The sequence below is a fragment of the Cercospora kikuchii genome (genome assembly GCF_019650295.1).
Source record: "Cercospora kikuchii DNA, contig_00004, whole genome shotgun sequence".
Taxonomy (NCBI): domain Eukaryota; kingdom Fungi; phylum Ascomycota; class Dothideomycetes; order Mycosphaerellales; family Mycosphaerellaceae; genus Cercospora; species Cercospora kikuchii.
This window is the reverse complement of record NW_025408585.1, coordinates 3,731,230-3,748,994: the sequence shown is the minus strand read 5'-3', so window position 1 is coordinate 3,748,994 and position 17,765 is coordinate 3,731,230. Positions and strand designations below refer to the sequence as shown.

The 17,765-nt window shown below is 52.6% G+C and overlaps 8 protein-coding genes across 8 annotated transcripts; 4 read left to right on the top strand and 4 right to left on the bottom strand.

The window, feature by feature from the left end:
• Nucleotides 1-596: 596 nt before the first annotated feature.
• On the top strand, nucleotides 597-2,991 carry CKM354_000768300 (uncharacterized protein; the record flags this gene model as incomplete). The annotated part of the gene is made up of 7 exons (XM_044803038.1): nucleotides 597-775; nucleotides 827-969; nucleotides 1,029-1,083; nucleotides 1,138-1,719; nucleotides 1,772-2,421; nucleotides 2,474-2,578; nucleotides 2,627-2,991. The coding sequence occupies 7 exons, from the start codon at nucleotides 597-599 to the stop codon at nucleotides 2,989-2,991; spliced, it is 2,079 nt and encodes a 692-aa protein (XP_044658973.1).
• A 233-nt stretch (nucleotides 2,992-3,224) lies between these two features.
• On the bottom strand, nucleotides 3,225-4,163 carry CKM354_000768200 (uncharacterized protein; the record flags this gene model as incomplete). Its single annotated transcript, XM_044803037.1, has 1 exon — nucleotides 3,225-4,163. The coding sequence occupies one exon, from the start codon at nucleotides 4,161-4,163 to the stop codon at nucleotides 3,225-3,227; it is 939 nt and encodes a 312-aa protein (XP_044658972.1).
• Nucleotides 4,164-5,064: 901 nt separating this feature from the next.
• CKM354_000768100 (uncharacterized protein) lies at nucleotides 5,065-5,766 on the bottom strand (the record flags this gene model as incomplete). Its single annotated transcript, XM_044803036.1, has 1 exon — nucleotides 5,065-5,766. The coding sequence occupies one exon, from the start codon at nucleotides 5,764-5,766 to the stop codon at nucleotides 5,065-5,067; it is 702 nt and encodes a 233-aa protein (XP_044658971.1).
• A 759-nt stretch (nucleotides 5,767-6,525) lies between these two features.
• Nucleotides 6,526-8,835, top strand: CKM354_000768000 (uncharacterized protein; the record flags this gene model as incomplete). The annotated part of the gene is made up of 2 exons (XM_044803035.1): nucleotides 6,526-6,804; nucleotides 6,922-8,835. 2 exons carry the CDS (start codon nucleotides 6,526-6,528, stop codon nucleotides 8,833-8,835), a joined length of 2,193 nt encoding a protein of 730 aa, XP_044658970.1.
• Nucleotides 8,836-11,090: 2,255 nt separating this feature from the next.
• CKM354_000767900 (uncharacterized protein) lies at nucleotides 11,091-12,005 on the top strand (the record flags this gene model as incomplete). Its single annotated transcript, XM_044803034.1, has 1 exon — nucleotides 11,091-12,005. The coding sequence occupies one exon, from the start codon at nucleotides 11,091-11,093 to the stop codon at nucleotides 12,003-12,005; it is 915 nt and encodes a 304-aa protein (XP_044658969.1).
• A 265-nt stretch (nucleotides 12,006-12,270) lies between these two features.
• CKM354_000767800 (uncharacterized protein) lies at nucleotides 12,271-13,480 on the bottom strand (the record flags this gene model as incomplete). Its single annotated transcript, XM_044803033.1, has 2 exons — nucleotides 12,271-12,438; nucleotides 12,488-13,480. The coding sequence occupies 2 exons, from the start codon at nucleotides 13,478-13,480 to the stop codon at nucleotides 12,271-12,273; spliced, it is 1,161 nt and encodes a 386-aa protein (XP_044658968.1).
• Nucleotides 13,481-14,422: 942 nt separating this feature from the next.
• Nucleotides 14,423-15,805, top strand: CKM354_000767700 (uncharacterized protein; the record flags this gene model as incomplete). The annotated part of the gene is made up of 1 exon (XM_044803032.1): nucleotides 14,423-15,805. The coding sequence occupies one exon, from the start codon at nucleotides 14,423-14,425 to the stop codon at nucleotides 15,803-15,805; it is 1,383 nt and encodes a 460-aa protein (XP_044658967.1).
• Nucleotides 15,806-15,906: 101 nt separating this feature from the next.
• On the bottom strand, nucleotides 15,907-17,343 carry CKM354_000767600 (uncharacterized protein; the record flags this gene model as incomplete). Its single annotated transcript, XM_044803031.1, has 1 exon — nucleotides 15,907-17,343. One exon carries the CDS (start codon nucleotides 17,341-17,343, stop codon nucleotides 15,907-15,909), a length of 1,437 nt encoding a protein of 478 aa, XP_044658966.1.
• Between the last annotated feature and the right edge of the window lie 422 nt (nucleotides 17,344-17,765).

The window sequence follows — 17,765 nt, the reverse complement described above, 5'->3', positions numbered from 1 at the left end:
CGCACGAAGACCTTGGCCAGATTGTCCTAAACTTTGACAAGATCTCATTTACACCGCAGAAGCGGAGCGGTCTGGTCATGTGTTCCATCTGGCCCTATGAGATTGAGTGCCGTGCCTCGAATGCGATGTTTTGACGAAGCTGCCAGGCCGCAGGATGCGTCTACGAGATTGCATGGGCAACAGGCTTTTGGACTTGTTGTCGATAGTGTGGCTAAGTCGCTTGGAGAGGCTGAAAGAGTGTGGCCAAGGTGCTCAGAGCCCGACAGTGAGGCACAGCACTAGATGGTCAGGAGCCTGGGACAGATGTTGTTGAAAAGAGATGCCAGAAGCGGCCGCCGTGGCTTCAGTGCACGATCCGCCTCGCCAAAACAGCCAATGGACTTGCGATCGGCGTACGGCCACCGTGCCGTGCCGAGTCGCTTGCCGGTCTTGGCCGAGCGCGAGCGAACAGTCCTGGCAAATTGCGATGCAACTCACGAACGTGTGCCGTGTGTAGATGATATGAGGGCGTCGAGAGAGCATAGGAGCGATGTGTTCCCTCCGTCGTCGTCGACATTTGCTTCAGCCGGAAGCGGCCCCGGCAGCACTTTGCAGCCATGTTTGATATCTTCTTCTTGCCCATTGTTCTTCTTGCCTGTGTGCTTCATCTTACTCACGCGCAGCGCATGGTTGACTACCCCATTCCACCGATCAACCGTAACGTCAGCAGCAGCTGCCTCGCAGCCCTCCGGCGAACCGTCTCGTGTCCGGCTTTCCTTGCAGAGCGAGCACTTGAGTGGGTGTGAGGAATCACGGTTGGCAAGAGCCATGAGTTGACGTGCGCCAGTAACCCCCGACTCTTTCCCCACGAGCTCAATGAGCTTTGCACCGAAGCATGCCGGCAGTCTTTGCTGGACACCCGCACCGCCATCCAGCAAAACTGTACTGCGACCAGCGAACGGACCGAATTCGAGGGCGTGGTCTATCCTGGTATGACTGCCCATGATGAAGCGCCAATCCAGTCGAGTTGGGCTAATGCTAGGCATCAGCCACCTTTGTAGTCGATCGCTTTTTGTACACATACTCGCTGGCATGCAGAAAGAGGTGACGCTTTTCATCTCTCAAACGCCCAGGTTCCGCTGGCCTAATAGCTGATAGCACTACGAACACCTGGTGTGATGATGTCCTTGGCCGATGGCACAACGACTCCAGCCGCGCCCCCTCGGCACACAACAAAGACTGCGGTCACTGTTTGCTCAGTGCCGCCCAAGTCCAGTTGAATTCTCCATTTGGCTATGATCACGCTTTTGCAGAGCAGTTCCGCCTGCAAACCTCGAGCTGTCGCAACACGAGATACCCTTTCACCAGTCCTGCACCGTATACCTTGGGCACAGTCGCGACTTCTACTGCCCCTGCCCAACCAACTTCAACATGTGTCTCTCATTACGCCGTTGCACCCGGAGACACGTGCAACAGCATAGCCAAGACAAACAGGGTTTCGACATACCACCTATTGCTGGCCAATTCGCTGAGTTTGGAATGCGAAGAGAACCCCGCTCAGTCCACACAGCTTTGTATACCAAGTCAATGCTCTATACACACGGTCCAGAGAAATGATACCTGTGCTGGTATCGTGGAAGCATTCACTGCTACTGGAGCCCAACTGATTGCGTGGAACCCCAACATCAACGAGTATTGCGGGAATCTGGATACGATGATCGGCGCAGAGATATGCGTGAGGTAAGAATGCCGTGCAGCAAACCGAGACAGCATGAAGCCTGACTATTGCCAGCCCACCTGGTGGTCCGATTGCCAACCCTCAGCCCAGCTCCGCTTTGGCGCCGTCCTCAGCGACGACCGCGGCACCGCAACCCACCAATGCTGCGCCCAGCTCAAATGCGCGATGTGGCAAGTGGTACGAGGTTGTTTCCGGTGACACTTGCGACATTGTGTCTATCCGCCATGAGCTCTCGCTGCGGGACTTCTACTTCTTGAATCCACACATTGATTCTGAATGCACAAACTTGTGGCTTGCAACCTCTTACTGCGTTCAGGCCGTTGGAAGCATTACCACATACTCAGGCTACCCGACCACTACGAACTTCATCACTCTATCCTCAACCAGCTTCCAGACAGCCACAGCCACTCCGACCGAACCCTTCACGGTCCCGACGCGAGAGCCAGAACTCCTCCTCCCACGCGCTTCTGGCACAATCGAAGGTTGCGTAAAGTACCAGAACTATGTCAAACTTGAACCCGGCTCGCGCGAGGATCTGGTCAAAGCTGAGACACGCATGAATTCATGCAGCTTTGTGGCAGATTTTTCTGGGACTACCATTGACAAACTTCGGTCGTGGAACCCCAGTCTGTCCGAAAGTGACTGTCGCCTTCAGCCTGGTTTCAGCTACTGCGTCCTCCGTTCTGAGGATGATTACATCGAAGGTATTATCCCATTGTCTGATCCTCCGAGTATATACTCTACTAACGGCACTAGACCGCTACAGAGAGGCAAGATGCTCGCTTGGCAACGATGATCCTGTTCCGGGCACCACAAATGCGTGCACATGTTTCGCCACGGTAAGCGGCCTTGACCGCTTCGGTATGTATTGCATGGACATCATTTTCGACGCCGCTGATCGGGTCTTAGACGCCATATGCGAGGATATTGCGGCCATGTATAGGGTCAGTGTGGCCGATTTGATAAACTGGAATTCCTGGCTCGCCGACGACTGTGATACGGACTTGTTTGCAGGAATGGAGGACGCTGATCAGCGTCCAGTATGCATAGAAGTAAATGGCGAAGTCGGCTTGACATCACAGCAGTTGTCGGCAAATTCTGCGAACAGGAATACGGAAGAAACGGCCGGCGAAAGCACCCCCAGTTCTTCTACTGCCACACGCACGCTGGAGTCGTTCGACGGCGGCACCGCTGCCACTACAGGAACTTCCGAGCCGACTGCACCAGCGTCACGATCTGCTACTGTCTCTTCTGTGGAAACTTCTTCAACGTAGCCATAATTCGTCAAAGGCCTTCGTGTCTGGAACTCGGTCTGGGCCGGGTGCAAAGAACATCGCTCGGTATGCGACGTGTCATTCAGATCTCGTTCGATTTAATTGTAACAGAAACTTGCCACCTATGAATGTCTTCTTCTCGAATAGTGAATGTCAAGCGATGCTCTGGTATGAGAACAGCCAAGCTTCTGCTCTTGTAATGATGAGTTGTTCAGCTTAGACATGACAGTTCACTAGCAATTGTACGGCGCCAACTCTGGTGGTCGCTTGTACTCAACGTCCCAGCTGCACGTGTCGTGCAACCTTGTGTAGAGATCCATTAGGTACAGGGCGCGATACTTCATCCAACCAACTTCGTATCGCCGAATCCCCTCCACGGGCTCCTCAGCGCTCTCTAATACAGCCATCTCCTCTTCCGCGTCAGGCCCTTCGTAGTGAAGTGGGCGTGGCTCATCCAGATAGTAGGTCTGAACCACGCGAACGTAGGCTGCCTTTTCGGCCTGTGTCTGGCCTCGAAACGCGCTGATCGACTCGAGTGCAGCATCATCAATGTATACACAGTATCCGTACCTCGGAAAGCCTGAAGGGCCATTCGTATAGCGGTCGAAATGTGTCATAGCATCGCCACCTCCGGCCTCGACTTTCTGCATCCAGTTTTCTGGCAGGGGACCGCCGCGTACCGACTCGGGGGATTCCAGCACCCATTTGCGATGGAGTTCCCTGACGGTATGTAATGTAGCGCCTTCCAGAAGATTGCGATTTTCAATCACGGTGAGATCGAGCTGCTTCCAAACTTGGTCGAGCTCATCCTGAGACCTCGAAATTGATTGAAGGGTGTTCAGCGTTCGCTCGTACAGCCAGCGTATGGCTGCTGTCCATTGCTCCTCGTCGCCGTATGTTCCTCGGTAGATGACGAAGCCCCATTTGTGCATGTATGTAAGTCCATTGGCGAGTTCTGGAAGCAAACCACGGCCGGTCGATGTTGTGTCTACCACAGGTCGCAATCCGGCAGTATAGCGCTCTCGCGAATCCATGCTCCGAGACTGCAGTGCCGATTTGCTTGAATAGTAGGCTGTTGTGCGTCCAGGTGCGATCTTCAGTAATCTTGATGAGGGTGCGTGTTTCAAGCTGGGCCGAAGCAGTGGTAGAAATGGCCTCACGAAGGTCCGCATCGTGGCGTGCAGCTTATGGAGAACTTCACAGCATACCTGTGGAGAATCATATCGAGCCCCTGAAGCGAGCAATTGTTAGTCAGTCGCTCAAGACCGAGGAAGCCCGACTGGAAGCGTGACTTTCAATAGTGTCGCTTTGGGTCGCTGGGCAGACTTGGAAGCGGAGATGAGGAATAGAGAGGGCGCTTTTCAGGCATCAAGGCATCAAATGTGACTAGCGTAGTTTCTACGGCTTCTGCTTATGCCTCGCTCACGAAGACTATGCTCCAGAGAGTTCATTAGTGCATGCAATGTTGAAGCAAGGTCTAGTCATAGAGGCAGACTGGTGCCGTGGCTGTGCATGCACTACGTCTTGGTGTTGTTCCCACACTGTGACCTAACAACTTCATCAAGCTCACTCATCGCTTTGCCAGTGGAACAGAGCGGTTCGCAAATCGCAACGTTTTGGCTTTCTCAAAAAGATAGTGTCCTTGAAGGTCACCAACAAGATGCCCAAAGCTGGCCGGCCATATCTCACAACATATCTTGTGGGGCGAGGATCTTGCTTTTAGTTGCTGCGACAGTCAGTAATCCTCTATGTTGGACAATCAGACGGCATCAGAGGCGGTATCATCGTGGCTCACAGCATCTGAGCTCATCTGAAGTCCATCTTCGTCCATCTGCTTTGACGATGGTCTTCATTCGCTTCAAGCTAATGAAATTTGGCCGTGCAGGCCGCAAGCCACTTTTCCCGCACTGGAACACATGGCCGAAAGATGCTTGGGATTGCCATTGATACTTGAGTAGCACAGTCGGGCCCTAGTGTCAGCTAAGCACGTGCTCCGCCTCTGAAATCATCAGAGTCATGATCTTCTGTTGTTCTTGATGCTTGATACTCTTGGATTGGCAAATGAATCGGATATCACCGCACATAAGATGTAGGAATAGCTTGGGAATGCCTTCGAGACCGCTCCAGCAAACCCAACAAAGCCATCAACGCTGCCATCTCAGCCATCTCGCCCAGCTTCTTGACGTATCTGATCGTCCCTTTTTGTGTTCCCAAGCGCATCGAGCAATCGACATATACCGCTACGACCTCTTCCGTGATCTCATCTACGAGTTTGTAATCTGAGCGCGAAAGCTTCGATGCCCCGAGTTTGCGATCATGCGTTTTCTGCCAGTGGAGCTTCTCTTTTACGCGTTGGCCGTTGGGGCCTAGGCTGTAGCTTTCGAAGCGGTGGATGGGACTGCGATGGAAAATCTTGTTGCCGCTTTCGGCGCAGCGAACAAGATCCCAGTCGTCGCCTACGGGATGTTTGAGGCCGCCAATGTAGAATCTCAGGTCTTTGGTGAAAGGTATGAGTTGCAACTGGGCGAGTTGGGGGCCTTTCGAGTCGTAGCCTGCGTACAGTATGATGTCGGAGACGTCTTTGAGATTGTAGGAGGCGGCGTAGAAGAGTACGGTGTCGTTTTGGAGGACTTGGATGCTGGCTGTTGCTGCGGGGTGATGGAGTTCGAAGGACGGAGGAGAGTCGATGACGGTGTGCGGTGATGTGTCTATCGCGCTGTACGAGGGTGGTCGTGAGAGAGGAGCAAGATTCATTCGTTCTGCTGAGTCTGTCATTTTGGTTCCTGTATAGTCAACGGGTTCGTCGTGGACGCGGTCTTTTTGCTTTTATGCCACTCGGGCACGATCAAATCCTACCGCATCATCGTGCACTGCAATAGCGTCGCCGCTGGACTAGCAGGCGATCTACAGGTTCCGCCCTTGGACAGGAACAGCTTGACTGCGCCATACCGCTCGGGAGCGTCAAGTCGGCGTGCTGTGTCGGGAGGATGGCAATGATGGGCAGTGCTCGGCTACTCGGCGCGTCAGTCGGAAAGGGCTCCGGAGGATTGGACGCGCTGACTGCAGCTCCTCACGTCCTTCGTCCTTCGTCACAACTCCTCCTACTGCACCGTTGGCATCTCAGTCGTTCTCAGCTGATCTGGTAGCATCGATGATATGCCGGATGATGCCGACGAGCCATGATGTATCTGCGTGCACGAGGATGCTCAGTCTGCGGAAGATGAGGAGAGATCCGGCTGTGCATTAGATGAAGCCAGCATTGCACAAGTTGCTTGGTGCCAGATCATGCCTTTCGGTGGTGAACACACTCACAATCATTCACTCACGTCCTCGCCCGCGTAGTGGGTCCTGCTGCCTTGCTGTGTAACCTAAAGGCAGGCAGCAACGGCGCACGTCGTTGAAATGGCCGTCCTGCCTTAACCATCGACCACCAACTCCGCACCACCGAGATGCGAGTTCTTGCAAACACTTGAATCGGCATCGCGGTCATTCGAGTCGCCAATCACTACATATTCGCAAGGCCGCGCACCCATCATGGGCCAACGACATCAGCTCTTCGCTGTGGCCAAAGTCTCTGGTCGCTATCGCGTCCTAGCAGCTGTTCACCATCAATGTCTCTTTGAGGAAGAGGTAGTCGAATGTTGCTTGCAGACATTGTACCTACTCCAACACAACGCATCTCTCCTGCGCCAGGACTTGCAGGTTGCAAACGAGACCAACTGGGACTCTATCAAACCGCCCCCCAGACTTTTCGCATCAGGAGAACCTACAGTCCAGAGGGTGCGTGAGGTTAGGGAGGTCGAGCTGGCACTGGTAAGTCGATTCCGTAAAATACGCTATCCTGCTTGCACGGCACTATCACTGGCCCGCCATATCTTGCGGATGCGCTGTAGGCGTCGCATCCACGACGAGACTGACAAATGTGTATAGTCAACGCAATTCCCAATGATCGCTACCTGTCTTATGACTGGTGCCGCGAGACACCGCGGTGGATTTTATCCAGTGCGCCTTTTTCCGATCACCCACAGTCTCAAGGTCTTCGACAACGACGACGGCTACAGCATATTTGACGTCACCGATCCCGAACATCCACGCTATTGCAACCTGCTGAAAAAAGACAGCTATGTTCTGAGAAAGGGCGAAACAGAGCACGTTCAAAGCATGGCTCCACTTGAGGCGCGTCAGTATCTCGCCTGCTACCGAGCCTATCTGGGAAATGCAGGAGGGGACGACGACTGGAGCTCTCGCGTTGCAAAGGCATATGCTCAACTTGAAACGGACTCGGTCATTTGTGATCTGCAAGGATTTTCTCTGATTGACGCAGATGCCCTGGCAGAGACCTGGCCCTACGAGACCTTCAAGACTCCTTCAGCTGATGTTGCCGAGTTGAGCGAGGGACATGAGCCTGCACATGAAGATGCGCGTATCGAATCTCTGAGAGAAAAGGCATTCTCGCGTCTCTTCTCGCAGGCCGTGGAAGATGAGGATGGCGGCTTATCGTGGCTCGCCGATGCTGAAAAACTATCGGACTTTACGGAATCCGCCTTGGATTACTTTCGTCTCGTACCTGGAGCTCTCGACTGCAAAGGCGGGCCAAAGCTGCTAGGACGAATACTGCAAGGCCGTAGGAACGTGGATCTTTCCGGGTTCGTTCGTTTGACATCAGAGCAACTTCTCCAGATTGTCACTGAGTTGCAAAACTCGTCCAACAAGATCAGGCTCACGCTGCCATGTCTCAACTCGACGCCAGAGGACGTCAGTCAACTGGCCCACGCTCCCAAAATCGTCAACATTTGTTTCGGCACCACCGAAGGTCTGGAACTGAAGTCATTGATCGAAGCGGCATCAGGTGCCCGTCTGGAGTACATCGCACATCCTGAGATGTACAAAACAGCTCTGACGGCTGTGAACGAGAATTATGAGCATCTACCACAAATAACTAATGTGTCCATTGGCAAAATGCTTCGGGGGCCCTCCTTGTGTCAGGCAGTGTGGATTGCTGCCAACACACTTCGTCGCCGCGAAAACGAAAGTGAGAGTTCAACTGAATATGGCATTTTCAGACAGGAATCTTCTGGGGCACAGCCCGATCGTCTTGCTTCAGGCAGTGTTGCATGGGCAGGCTATTTTGCCAGCACATCAGAATCTTGTGGTAAGCGTGGCCATTTTGCAGCTATCGGCCAAAGCTATCTTCCAGAACAACACAACATCGTTCCTCTGCCGCTGCACGATATGCCAATGCCGCCCCAAGAGCTAATTCCTCGCCTGTACACCACATTCGCCGTTGAGGTTCTTCCTGCACGTGTCACTACCAGATATGATAACCTGAGCTTCAAGATTGCTATGTCACTCTCGCTTCAAGAGGATTGGAGGGTCACACCACTACCAGCTGCTCTTCTTGATTCTTATGCAGCGAAGTGGAGTCGGGCCAACGATGAAACGCCCCTTGTCAAACCTATTGTGGCAGGAGAATGGACGATGTTGGTATGCCAGGAACGCAACACTGACGGCTACGACGTCGAAGCTTCGACAGTACACCACTGTTTTGTCAGTCGAGATCAGGAGGGAAACCTGATCTGTCGGACATTGAAAGAGTTCCTCGAACTTGTCCCGCCTATCTACAAACATCAGAAGGACCGCCTCGATGCTGCCAAGTTGACATCACGACTGCGGCATTCGACCATCTGCGAACTCGCCGTTGGCGATTGCGACATCGAAGAGGCTGAAGAGGCGATCAAGGCTACGGAAATGTACAACGACTGCATTGAGACTTGGTATCGTGATCGTCAGCGTGAGCAGAGTGCTGCGCCCCGCACTGAGACGGCAAGTGCTGCAGATGGATGAGGGATGTGTGTTCGAGGCGATGGAGAGCTTGCTTCGCAGCGCAGAAAATTGGAGGGCTACAAAAGCTGTTGCCGAACAGGAAAATTGGATTGCCGTTGGCTCTAGGCCATGTTGTAAGGCCCTGCATGTATCATGACAAAAGTTCTGCTTTGACTATCAAACGACCTCGCGGATAGCAACCACTTCGCAATTCTGCGCTTCTGGTTCCACCTTCCAGCAGATGTACCGAGCTAGAACTCCTGTCAATCTTCAATCATTGTGTGGGTACTCGAAGTCAAGATTGCAATCTGATCTTTCGAGCCCCGGAAGGGCCTTGGCCAAGGGCTTCTGCAGCCGTGTCAACGGTTTCGAGAGGTTTGAATTATCGCTTTCGACCTGGTATCACGGCTAAGTCGCATAAGGATGCACCACAGTTGGACGTTGAAAACTATGCTTGTCATCGATTCTTGCGCTTCGGAGCAAGATTGACTGAGTAGACAGCCTTGGCAGCTATATTGCTCAAGCGAAAGGAACGAGACAAATATCTAAAGCCGTGATAATGAGATGCGCATAATGGAACACGGGATAGATAAATGATGTCTACTTCGAGTCTGCGGGGCTTGTAAACAAAGAAACAGATGCTGTGCTTGTGCTCCTAGCTAGTTGGGCCCTTGAGTCCCCATAGTGTCGCGCCAAACCGTCTACTTCGCTCAAAAACCATTCCAGTACGTGAATCGCGCAAAGTGCGCGGATAGGTGCAAAAGAAAAAGGCCGCAATCATATAGTTCGAACAGAGAATGAGGCAGAACAAAATGGCAAAAAAAAAAGGAGCAACAGCGATGTTTGGTTCTTTGGATCTTTTTCGCCTACAGAGAGTACAAACGGTGGCAGAGCTCTGTACCTTTACGGGGTGACTTGGGATCGAACACACATGCTGTTACAGTGGTTGGTGTGATGGCGACGCTTGGTTCTTTTGATCTTTTTCGCCTACAGAGAGTGCATACGGTGGCAGAGCTCTGTACCTTACGGGGTGACTTGGGATCGAACACGGAGGCGATTACATAGACCACGAATGTTTGGAGTGACTGTGGAGGGTTTCAGTCGATTATAAATGCTGTTGTTTGTGACGACGGGTGGCCGAGACTGAGTTGACGGTTGGTATTGAGATTGAAGAAGTCGAAGAGGCGGTCAAGGCTACAGAGATATTCGACAAAAACGGCGAGGATACTACGCAAGGTAATACCATGTCGCAGCTATCTCGCCGCGAAACACAAAGGGCATAAATGCTAAAAAAACAAGATGTAATGCTGACCGAAAGAGCACGAGTTGAGAGATGACAGAGACCGGAGAGCGCACGTTGCTGTCGAACTCGAAAGGAGTTTTTGTCCGCCAAGGAAAATGCGGCCCCTTGAATGGGTCAACATCTACACAAAGCCGACTGATACATGCAAAAAGGTACAGCGATTCGAACAGAACAAGAAAGGAAACAAAGGGCAAAAAAAAAACTTTGAGCCATAATCTGAAGTTCTCTGGATCACGTGTGCTTGCAAGGACATACTACTAGGCGTTCCATTGCACCTTCTCAGATGAGAATGCGGTGACTTCATATGATCGAACCAGTCGCAGTTTACTTAGACCACAAAAGCTTTTGGCATAGCACAGAAGGATTAAACATGCTTACCATTCTTGCTGGTGGAGACGCGTGGCGTGTGGTGGCGTTAGCTGCAGGCAGGCAAACGGAAGTAGATTTTGACGGAAAAGGGGGTGCGTTAGGTTGAAGGCATGCTTGGAGAGATATGTCTGACAGGCAAGTAGCGAGCAATTCGAGCCAGTATAGCATCCTTCTCATCTGCCTTCAATCTGCTCACGTTCTTCGGATTGGTGGAAGCTGGATGACGAGTATAGTCTCGAGTTCTGGCAAACAGCTTCAGATCTCACTCCTGTTGCTTTCCACGATCCATTTTCCTCACGGCGACCCTGATCACATATCAGATTTGGAGAGCCGACTCATATGCAGCCAACCAACGATCCAGCAGCAAATGCCAAACAAGCAATCCCTCAGAATGATTCGCATAGCTCGGCGCCATTGCCTAGACCCAACCCCCAGTCGAAAGCACACGAACTTTCCTGGAGGCATTCACTTGGACCCCTAGTAGCTAGCCGCATCGTGCAATGACCACAAGCAAACACACCCGAATTTAGTCGCCCACACCATTTTCCAACCTCTTCAGTCGACAATTTCTCAAGCTTCAACAAGAACCCGAGTCGGCGACAAGATGACCGCCCCTGACCACCACGCTTTGCAAACCTTCGTGCCCCGAATGCTTGCCCTCCCATCGAGACCTCGTCCTCAGGACGAAGAGCGCAGTTCCGACGACTCGAAGGTCACGTTCTGTATCAGCTACGGGGTCAACGACGCGGACACACAGTCCTTCACCATAGATCGCAAGAAGCTTTCTACCAGCTCAGTAGTCTACAGCAGTATCTCCTCCGACGCACAGAAGGACAACAGTGGAACCGAGCAGATCATCGTCTCTGACGTCGATCCTTGGATCTTTTCGACATTCCATTCTTATGTTGAGAAAGACCGAGTTGAGCTTGGTGCCTGGGAGCACGAAATTCCTGGCGAAACGATTTCGACGCCAAACGACCCAACGCGCTGGTCTTGGTCCTTGCTCGCTGACTGCTACATCTTCAGCGAAACGTCTGGCGCACCAGGGTTCCGTCAGCGCCTCCTCGAGATCATGCAGACGAAGTACTACCAGAAGCGGCCAGTCGTCGCTGGTTTCCCGCCACCTGCTGTGATTGACAAAATATACAGCAAGACGCAGCGCGGCTCTCCGGTCCGACGCTTGCTTGCGTACATGAGACTCGACATGCCTGGATTCTCCACATCACAGGAAGCTACGGACTTCAACAAGACCTATCATCATCGCTTCCTCTCGGAAGCCACGGCGATGCTTCAGCAGAGAGTTGCTGCTGCCACATGCGCTGCGTGCTTCGTCGATAGCAGGTCGCTGGGAAAGAAGACCTGCACCTCCACGTTCCACTCGCTGCAGTGCTTGAAGGACAATGCCTTCTCCGGCTGGTGTCTGTGTCACGAGCATGATAACGACGAAGACAAGGAAGATTGCCAGGAGCGTAGGAAGGCGAACGAATGGCGGTTTATGGATGCCACCACTCGCGATTGAAGCTTGGGATACGACGTCTGGCACTCTAGAAGCTGGAACATGGCGAAGGAAATGCGTTTCAAGAGCGTAGAAAGGCGACCAAGTGGCGATACACAGATCGGCCGCTGATTTGGGGTGGGTTGATTGACACGATGTCGCGGAGGACAATGTCTGCGATGAACCGTTGAAGCAAGAGGTCTGGTCGATATGATACTTGTTGGCATCGGCAAGTATGGCCAATAGCAAAGCAGAATGAACCTCTTCTTGGTCCTCGGCTCTTTTTCTTTTACGCCTCATTCCCATAGAGCGGCTGCACATCCGCAACAGCAACACCCAACGTGCTATCTGCCTGACCGAAGTACAGAAACCACTTTCCTTTGAACTGCACTAAGCCCTCTGCAAACGTCACGCGATTGACTTGTCCCTCCGTCTCCTCTGGCGTACTAGGAAAGACCTATCACGTTCATCAGCAAGCATAATCACGGTACACAGAAACCACTCACCATTGGCCTCTCAATCCTCGCCACCGGTCCATCCCTCAAAGCCGGCTGATACGTGCCGCCAGTAACAGGATTCTCCAAACTCGTATTCACCGTCGGTCTAAAAGCGCCCGAAGGATCAACCAACATCTGTCCAACACCATACTGCGCCCCCGGATACCCAACTCTGCCAGAAGTCGCACCATTATACACCAGAATCCACCTCCCATCTCTCGTCTTGATCGGCGCTGGGCCAGGCTCGATCAATCGGTTTTCCCACGGATACACAGGCTCAGCAAAATACTGCGAAGCAGACAAAGTCGTCCAGTTCAACATATCCGGACTCGTAGCTTTATAGATGAAGCTGTCACCCCAGTACATGTGGTACAGCCCATCGACTTTCTCATTCGTGATAGCTGCGGACTTGGAGTGATTGAAACGTGGTTCTGGAATGTCGATGTCCGAATATGCGACATCTTGCCAGTTGGGAAAGAGAGGAGGATACTTGGTCCAGGTCAGGAGATCTGTTGAAGTGGCGATGCAGAGTTGTGGGGATGTGAGATTGTAGCCGGTGTAGGTGAGATAGAATGTTCTGTTGACGCGGGTGATGCGCGGGTCTTCTGTGCCTCCACCAGCTTCCCAGGGCTCGGTAGCGTAGAGGATTGGACTGTTGAGACGAGTGAAAGAGTAGCCATCTGTGCTCCATGCGAGGCCCACACTGCTGGTTTTCGAGGCATTTTGAGCACGGTAGAGTAGGAAGATCGTTTCGTTCAGGACGATTGCTGTAGGGTTGTAGAGGAAAGCGGACTCCCAGTTATTCGCCGGGTTCGGAGACAAGATCGGATTCTGAGCATACTGATTAAACGGAAGAATTGGGAACAGAGGTGGAATGTAATCAGGATCGCCTTCGATGGTGTCTGGTGAGATGGTAAATGGTAGCTCGTCCGCAGAATACACGTCTTGGCCAAAAGCTGGCTGCAGAACAGCCAAAAAGGCCAAGGCCAGTGAAGAGTACATCTTGAAGTCCTACTTTGGTCCCAATCGTGGAGCAAGAAAGTCTTCGACTGCTGCTTGCTTGTGTTCATGTAAGGTCATAGAATGAACGCTTGGCTGACGCACATGGCGGCCACGCGAGGGGAAAGTTGGACTACCTCGCGCACCAAACTCGTTCCTGTCTAGTGAAAGTAATGCAGTCGTATTGTCCGAGCCACGATTGATACTGCAACGTCGATGCAGCTACTATAGACAACAGAAGAGGATTCCCCTCCGTCGTTTGCCGCTCTTAGCGAAAGTATTTGATGAGCGTGATCAGCTTACTGCGCCGAACGAAAGTGTTCTCAGCTTGACAAATGTTTTACCCACAAATTGGCCCAAAGTCCTGATATTACTTGGAACACATGAGTTCCCCAAGAACTGTAGCAACTGCCTGGCAATGAATGACACATAACTAGGCTCCGCACAACGCAATTGGAGTCCTGTGCTTCATTGGATCGCCAATGAAGCCGGAGCAAAGAGCCTTGACCCTTGTGCGTGGAGCACCAGTCAGGGTGATGGAGAGCCGTGAAGTTATACAGCACCGCCTATGGCTTCATCGTCGTGATATCTTGCGGCCTCCGTTCGCGAAGGCGGCTTGTGAGGACCTGCCCATGTTTCCGTGAGGCCGATGGACGTGAATGGTCCGTGGACGCAGAGAGTCGGGCCTGAAAAGCCGTTGCCGCATGTCAGAAAGGTGGAATTGGTGCAAAGCAGAGCATGAATCTGGTTCCCAAAGCACAGAAGGTGTAGCAAGACGGAAAGACGCGGTTCAACTTTCACATGCACTCGGCCCACCTGCCTCAAACGGACTGCACGGATCACCGACCAGGGCTGGGATGCCCCGCTAGCGGCACGAGACCCTCGACTTCTTTGCAAAAGTATCATCGCTCACACACGACCACTGCTGGTCACACTTCACCGAAAATGACTGCTGTGGATGCAGAAGGCCAATTGGCCGATTTGAAATTGAACGGCTCAGAAGCACCTGCGAAACAGAACGGCACATCAGCACCAACTGGAGCGAATGGCGATGTAGAAGCGGGCGAATCCGACGACGACGAGGCCGACGAGGCAGAGAACGCTGGCGGCGAGGGTGAAGGCGAAGGAGCGGCAAAGAAGAAAAAAAAGAGAAAGCCACGTAAGAAGAAGAAGGCTGGTGCATCATCGACACCCGGAGGAGGTGCAAAGGCGCAAACCAAGCCACCCACACGAAAAGTCTCGGATCTGTTCCCGGACAACTCATACCCCATTGGCGAGGAGGTCGAATACAAAAATGACAATGCATTCCGAACGACGAGCGAGGAGAAGCGTCATCTTGATCGCATGAATTCGGACTACCTTACCGACTACCGTCAAGCGGCAGAAGTGCACCGTGAAGTGCGGAAGTACGCCAAATCGGTCATCAAGCCTGGCATGTCTCTTACTGAGATCGCTGAAACGATCGAGAATGGAACGCGCCACTTGACTGGTCACATGGGCTTGGAAGAAGGAGACAACTTGCTAGGAGGTGTGGCTTTCCCAACTGGCTTGTCGCTGAACCACTGCGCAGCACACTACACGCCCAATGCGGGCAACAAGACGATTCTCAAAGAAGAGGATGTCATGAAGGTGGATTTTGGTGTGCACGTCAATGGACGAATCGTGGACTCGGCTTTCACAGTGGCCTTCCAGCCACAATACGACAACTTGCTGGCAGCTGTCAAGGATGCCACTAACACTGGTATCCGACTTGCAGGAATTGATGCAAGAATGGCAGAAATTGGTGAGGGTATTCAGGAAGCTATGGAGTCCTACGAGGTGGAAATCAACGGGCAGACGTTCCCAGTCAAGGCCATTCGCAATCTCAATGGCCACACCATCAGCCAGTACAGCATACACGGCGGCTCATCAGGCAAGTCTGTACCAATTGTCAAGGGTGGAGGCAATGAGAAAATGGAGGAAGGCGAGACATATGCCATCGAAACGTTCGGCTCTACTGGAAAGGGCTACGTTCGCGATGACATGGAGACTTCGCACTACGCAAAGATCGCAGATGCGCCAAAAGTGGCGCTCAGAGTGGCGAGCGCTAAGACGTTGCTGAAGTCGATTGACAAGAACTTCGGCACACTGCCATTCTGCAGACGATATCTGGATCGTCTTGGACACGAGAAGTATCTTCTCGGCTTGAACAACTTGGTCCAGAGCGGCATTGTGCAGGATTACCCTCCACTTGTCGATATCAAGGGCTCCTACACTGCACAGTATGAGCACACAATTCTGCTCAGGCCAAACGTCAAAGAAGTCGTGTCGAGAGGCGACGATTACTAGGCGCAAATACCACCCACATGCATGATCAACGAGCAAAACGAAATTGACTGCATGATATTGGCGTTCATAGCTATCCATAAATTACAAGTTCTGTTTCATATTCACCAATACCTCGGCGCAACGAATCTGTACCTGCGCTCTCTGCTGCTCCTCCTCGTCCGCCTGGGTGGACTAATTCCACCATAGCTACTGCCAGGACTGACTCTTCTGATGCTTCCCGACTGACTTCTTGGGGGCGGATACATACCGCTCACGAATTCTGGACGTCTTCCAGATCCATAGCCAGTTCTCTCCTCGCCTCCTAGTCCACGTCCAGGTCTGCGAATTGCGCCTTGGCGCGAAAGACCAGAAGAACGAGAGACTCTAGGAGGCGATCTCTCGCCAAGAGGACTCGGGCGATATCCAAGTCTAGCTTCGCGAGCACCTGGTCCAACGCCGGGGTCGCGGAGCGGATATCTTCCATCATTGCCGTAGTCACCTGGGATACTGCGGCCTGCAGTTGCTTCAGTCCAGTGTCCGCCAGGAAGCAGACCGTCGTCACGAGAGGAGCTAGGATATCTATCGCCTAGAACACCGGTGCTGCGGACAGGGTTTGGGTTCAATCTGCCCCCGGTGGAATATGGAGAGCTACCGCCAATGATACCCCGGCCATCAGAGAACTCTCCAGGCCTACGACCAGTCGGGCGTTCAGGTGGGCCAAGGGGCTCGGTGGTATATGGTGGCGGGTAGAATTGGCCTGGACGTCTTTCATGGGTGTACGCTGGAGGACGAGCCCAAGGAGCGTCGCTGCTACTGCTGCTGCCGCCACCGCCGCCTGACCTGTGTGGGGCATAACCATCATTTGGAAGCAATGAAGATGGATAATCTGGGTACTCGTCGCGGTATGATCGATGGCGCCTATCGCCTGAGCCGCTGCTACCGTACCCACTTGGGTAATCATCGCCAAACCTGGCTCGACCTAGGATGGTAGGTTCTTCTGATTCTTCTGGTTCTTCGACGATTGCTTCTGCGGCTCGAGCGATCACTGGCGGACAGTTCTGGAGAATTCTTTCGACGCGGCCCTCAGGAAGTCCTGTCAAGCGCTCAAGCCATTGATAATGTTCTGGAGTGAACCAAGCTCCGTAAGTTACGCCGTCGATTATGACCTTCGGCTCAGGGTCTAGGTCATAGACGACTTTCTCAGCTTCTTCCTGCAATGCCTTGAACTTGTTTTTACGGTCGCGGAAATTACGCGCCGGACCGATTATCGCATCGTAGTACGGAGCTTTGAAACCAAAAGCGTGCAGGAAGTAGTCTTCATCGTAGAACACCCAACCTGCCATTCCGTTCAGTTCACCAAAGTAGACGATCAAGACGTCAATTGTGGCCGGTGGCATCTCTGGTGGAGGAGAGATCATGTTATCGATTATGCCAATCAAGATGCTTCGAGCTTGACTTGTGAGGACATCGTCGGTTTGGTAAGCCTGGAGCGCTGCTCCTGCAGGAAGATGCAAGCGCTCTTCGAGCATGGCATTATGTTCGTCGGAGAACCAGGCCATCGTGAGGCGATCTTGATGCTGTATCAGACAGGTCTTGGCGTACCTCAAGGTACGTCTGTGGTCTGCGCATGCTTTTCGATTTGGGCTTGTACTTGAGGACTCTGAACAGTCAATGTGTTTTCTTTGATGTCGTCCGGATCCGGCTTGTTGACGTTTAGGTTGATAGGGCCCACCGGAAGGAGTCTGTAAATTTGTAACAAAGAAATTGAGCAGAATCTCGTATGCTCCATTGTTGGATGATACTGAAAGACGAGCGTCACTGTTCAAGAGCGAATACAGCGCTGGAGGCTTGGCAGTGATGAGCATTCCGTTGTGGTCTCCTTGCAGGCTTCACACATTCGAACACGCCGTGGCAGCAATCATCTGGAGATCCGCTTCTTGTGAGGCATTAACACACTGCGCTCTCTATTCCTCGGTGTCGG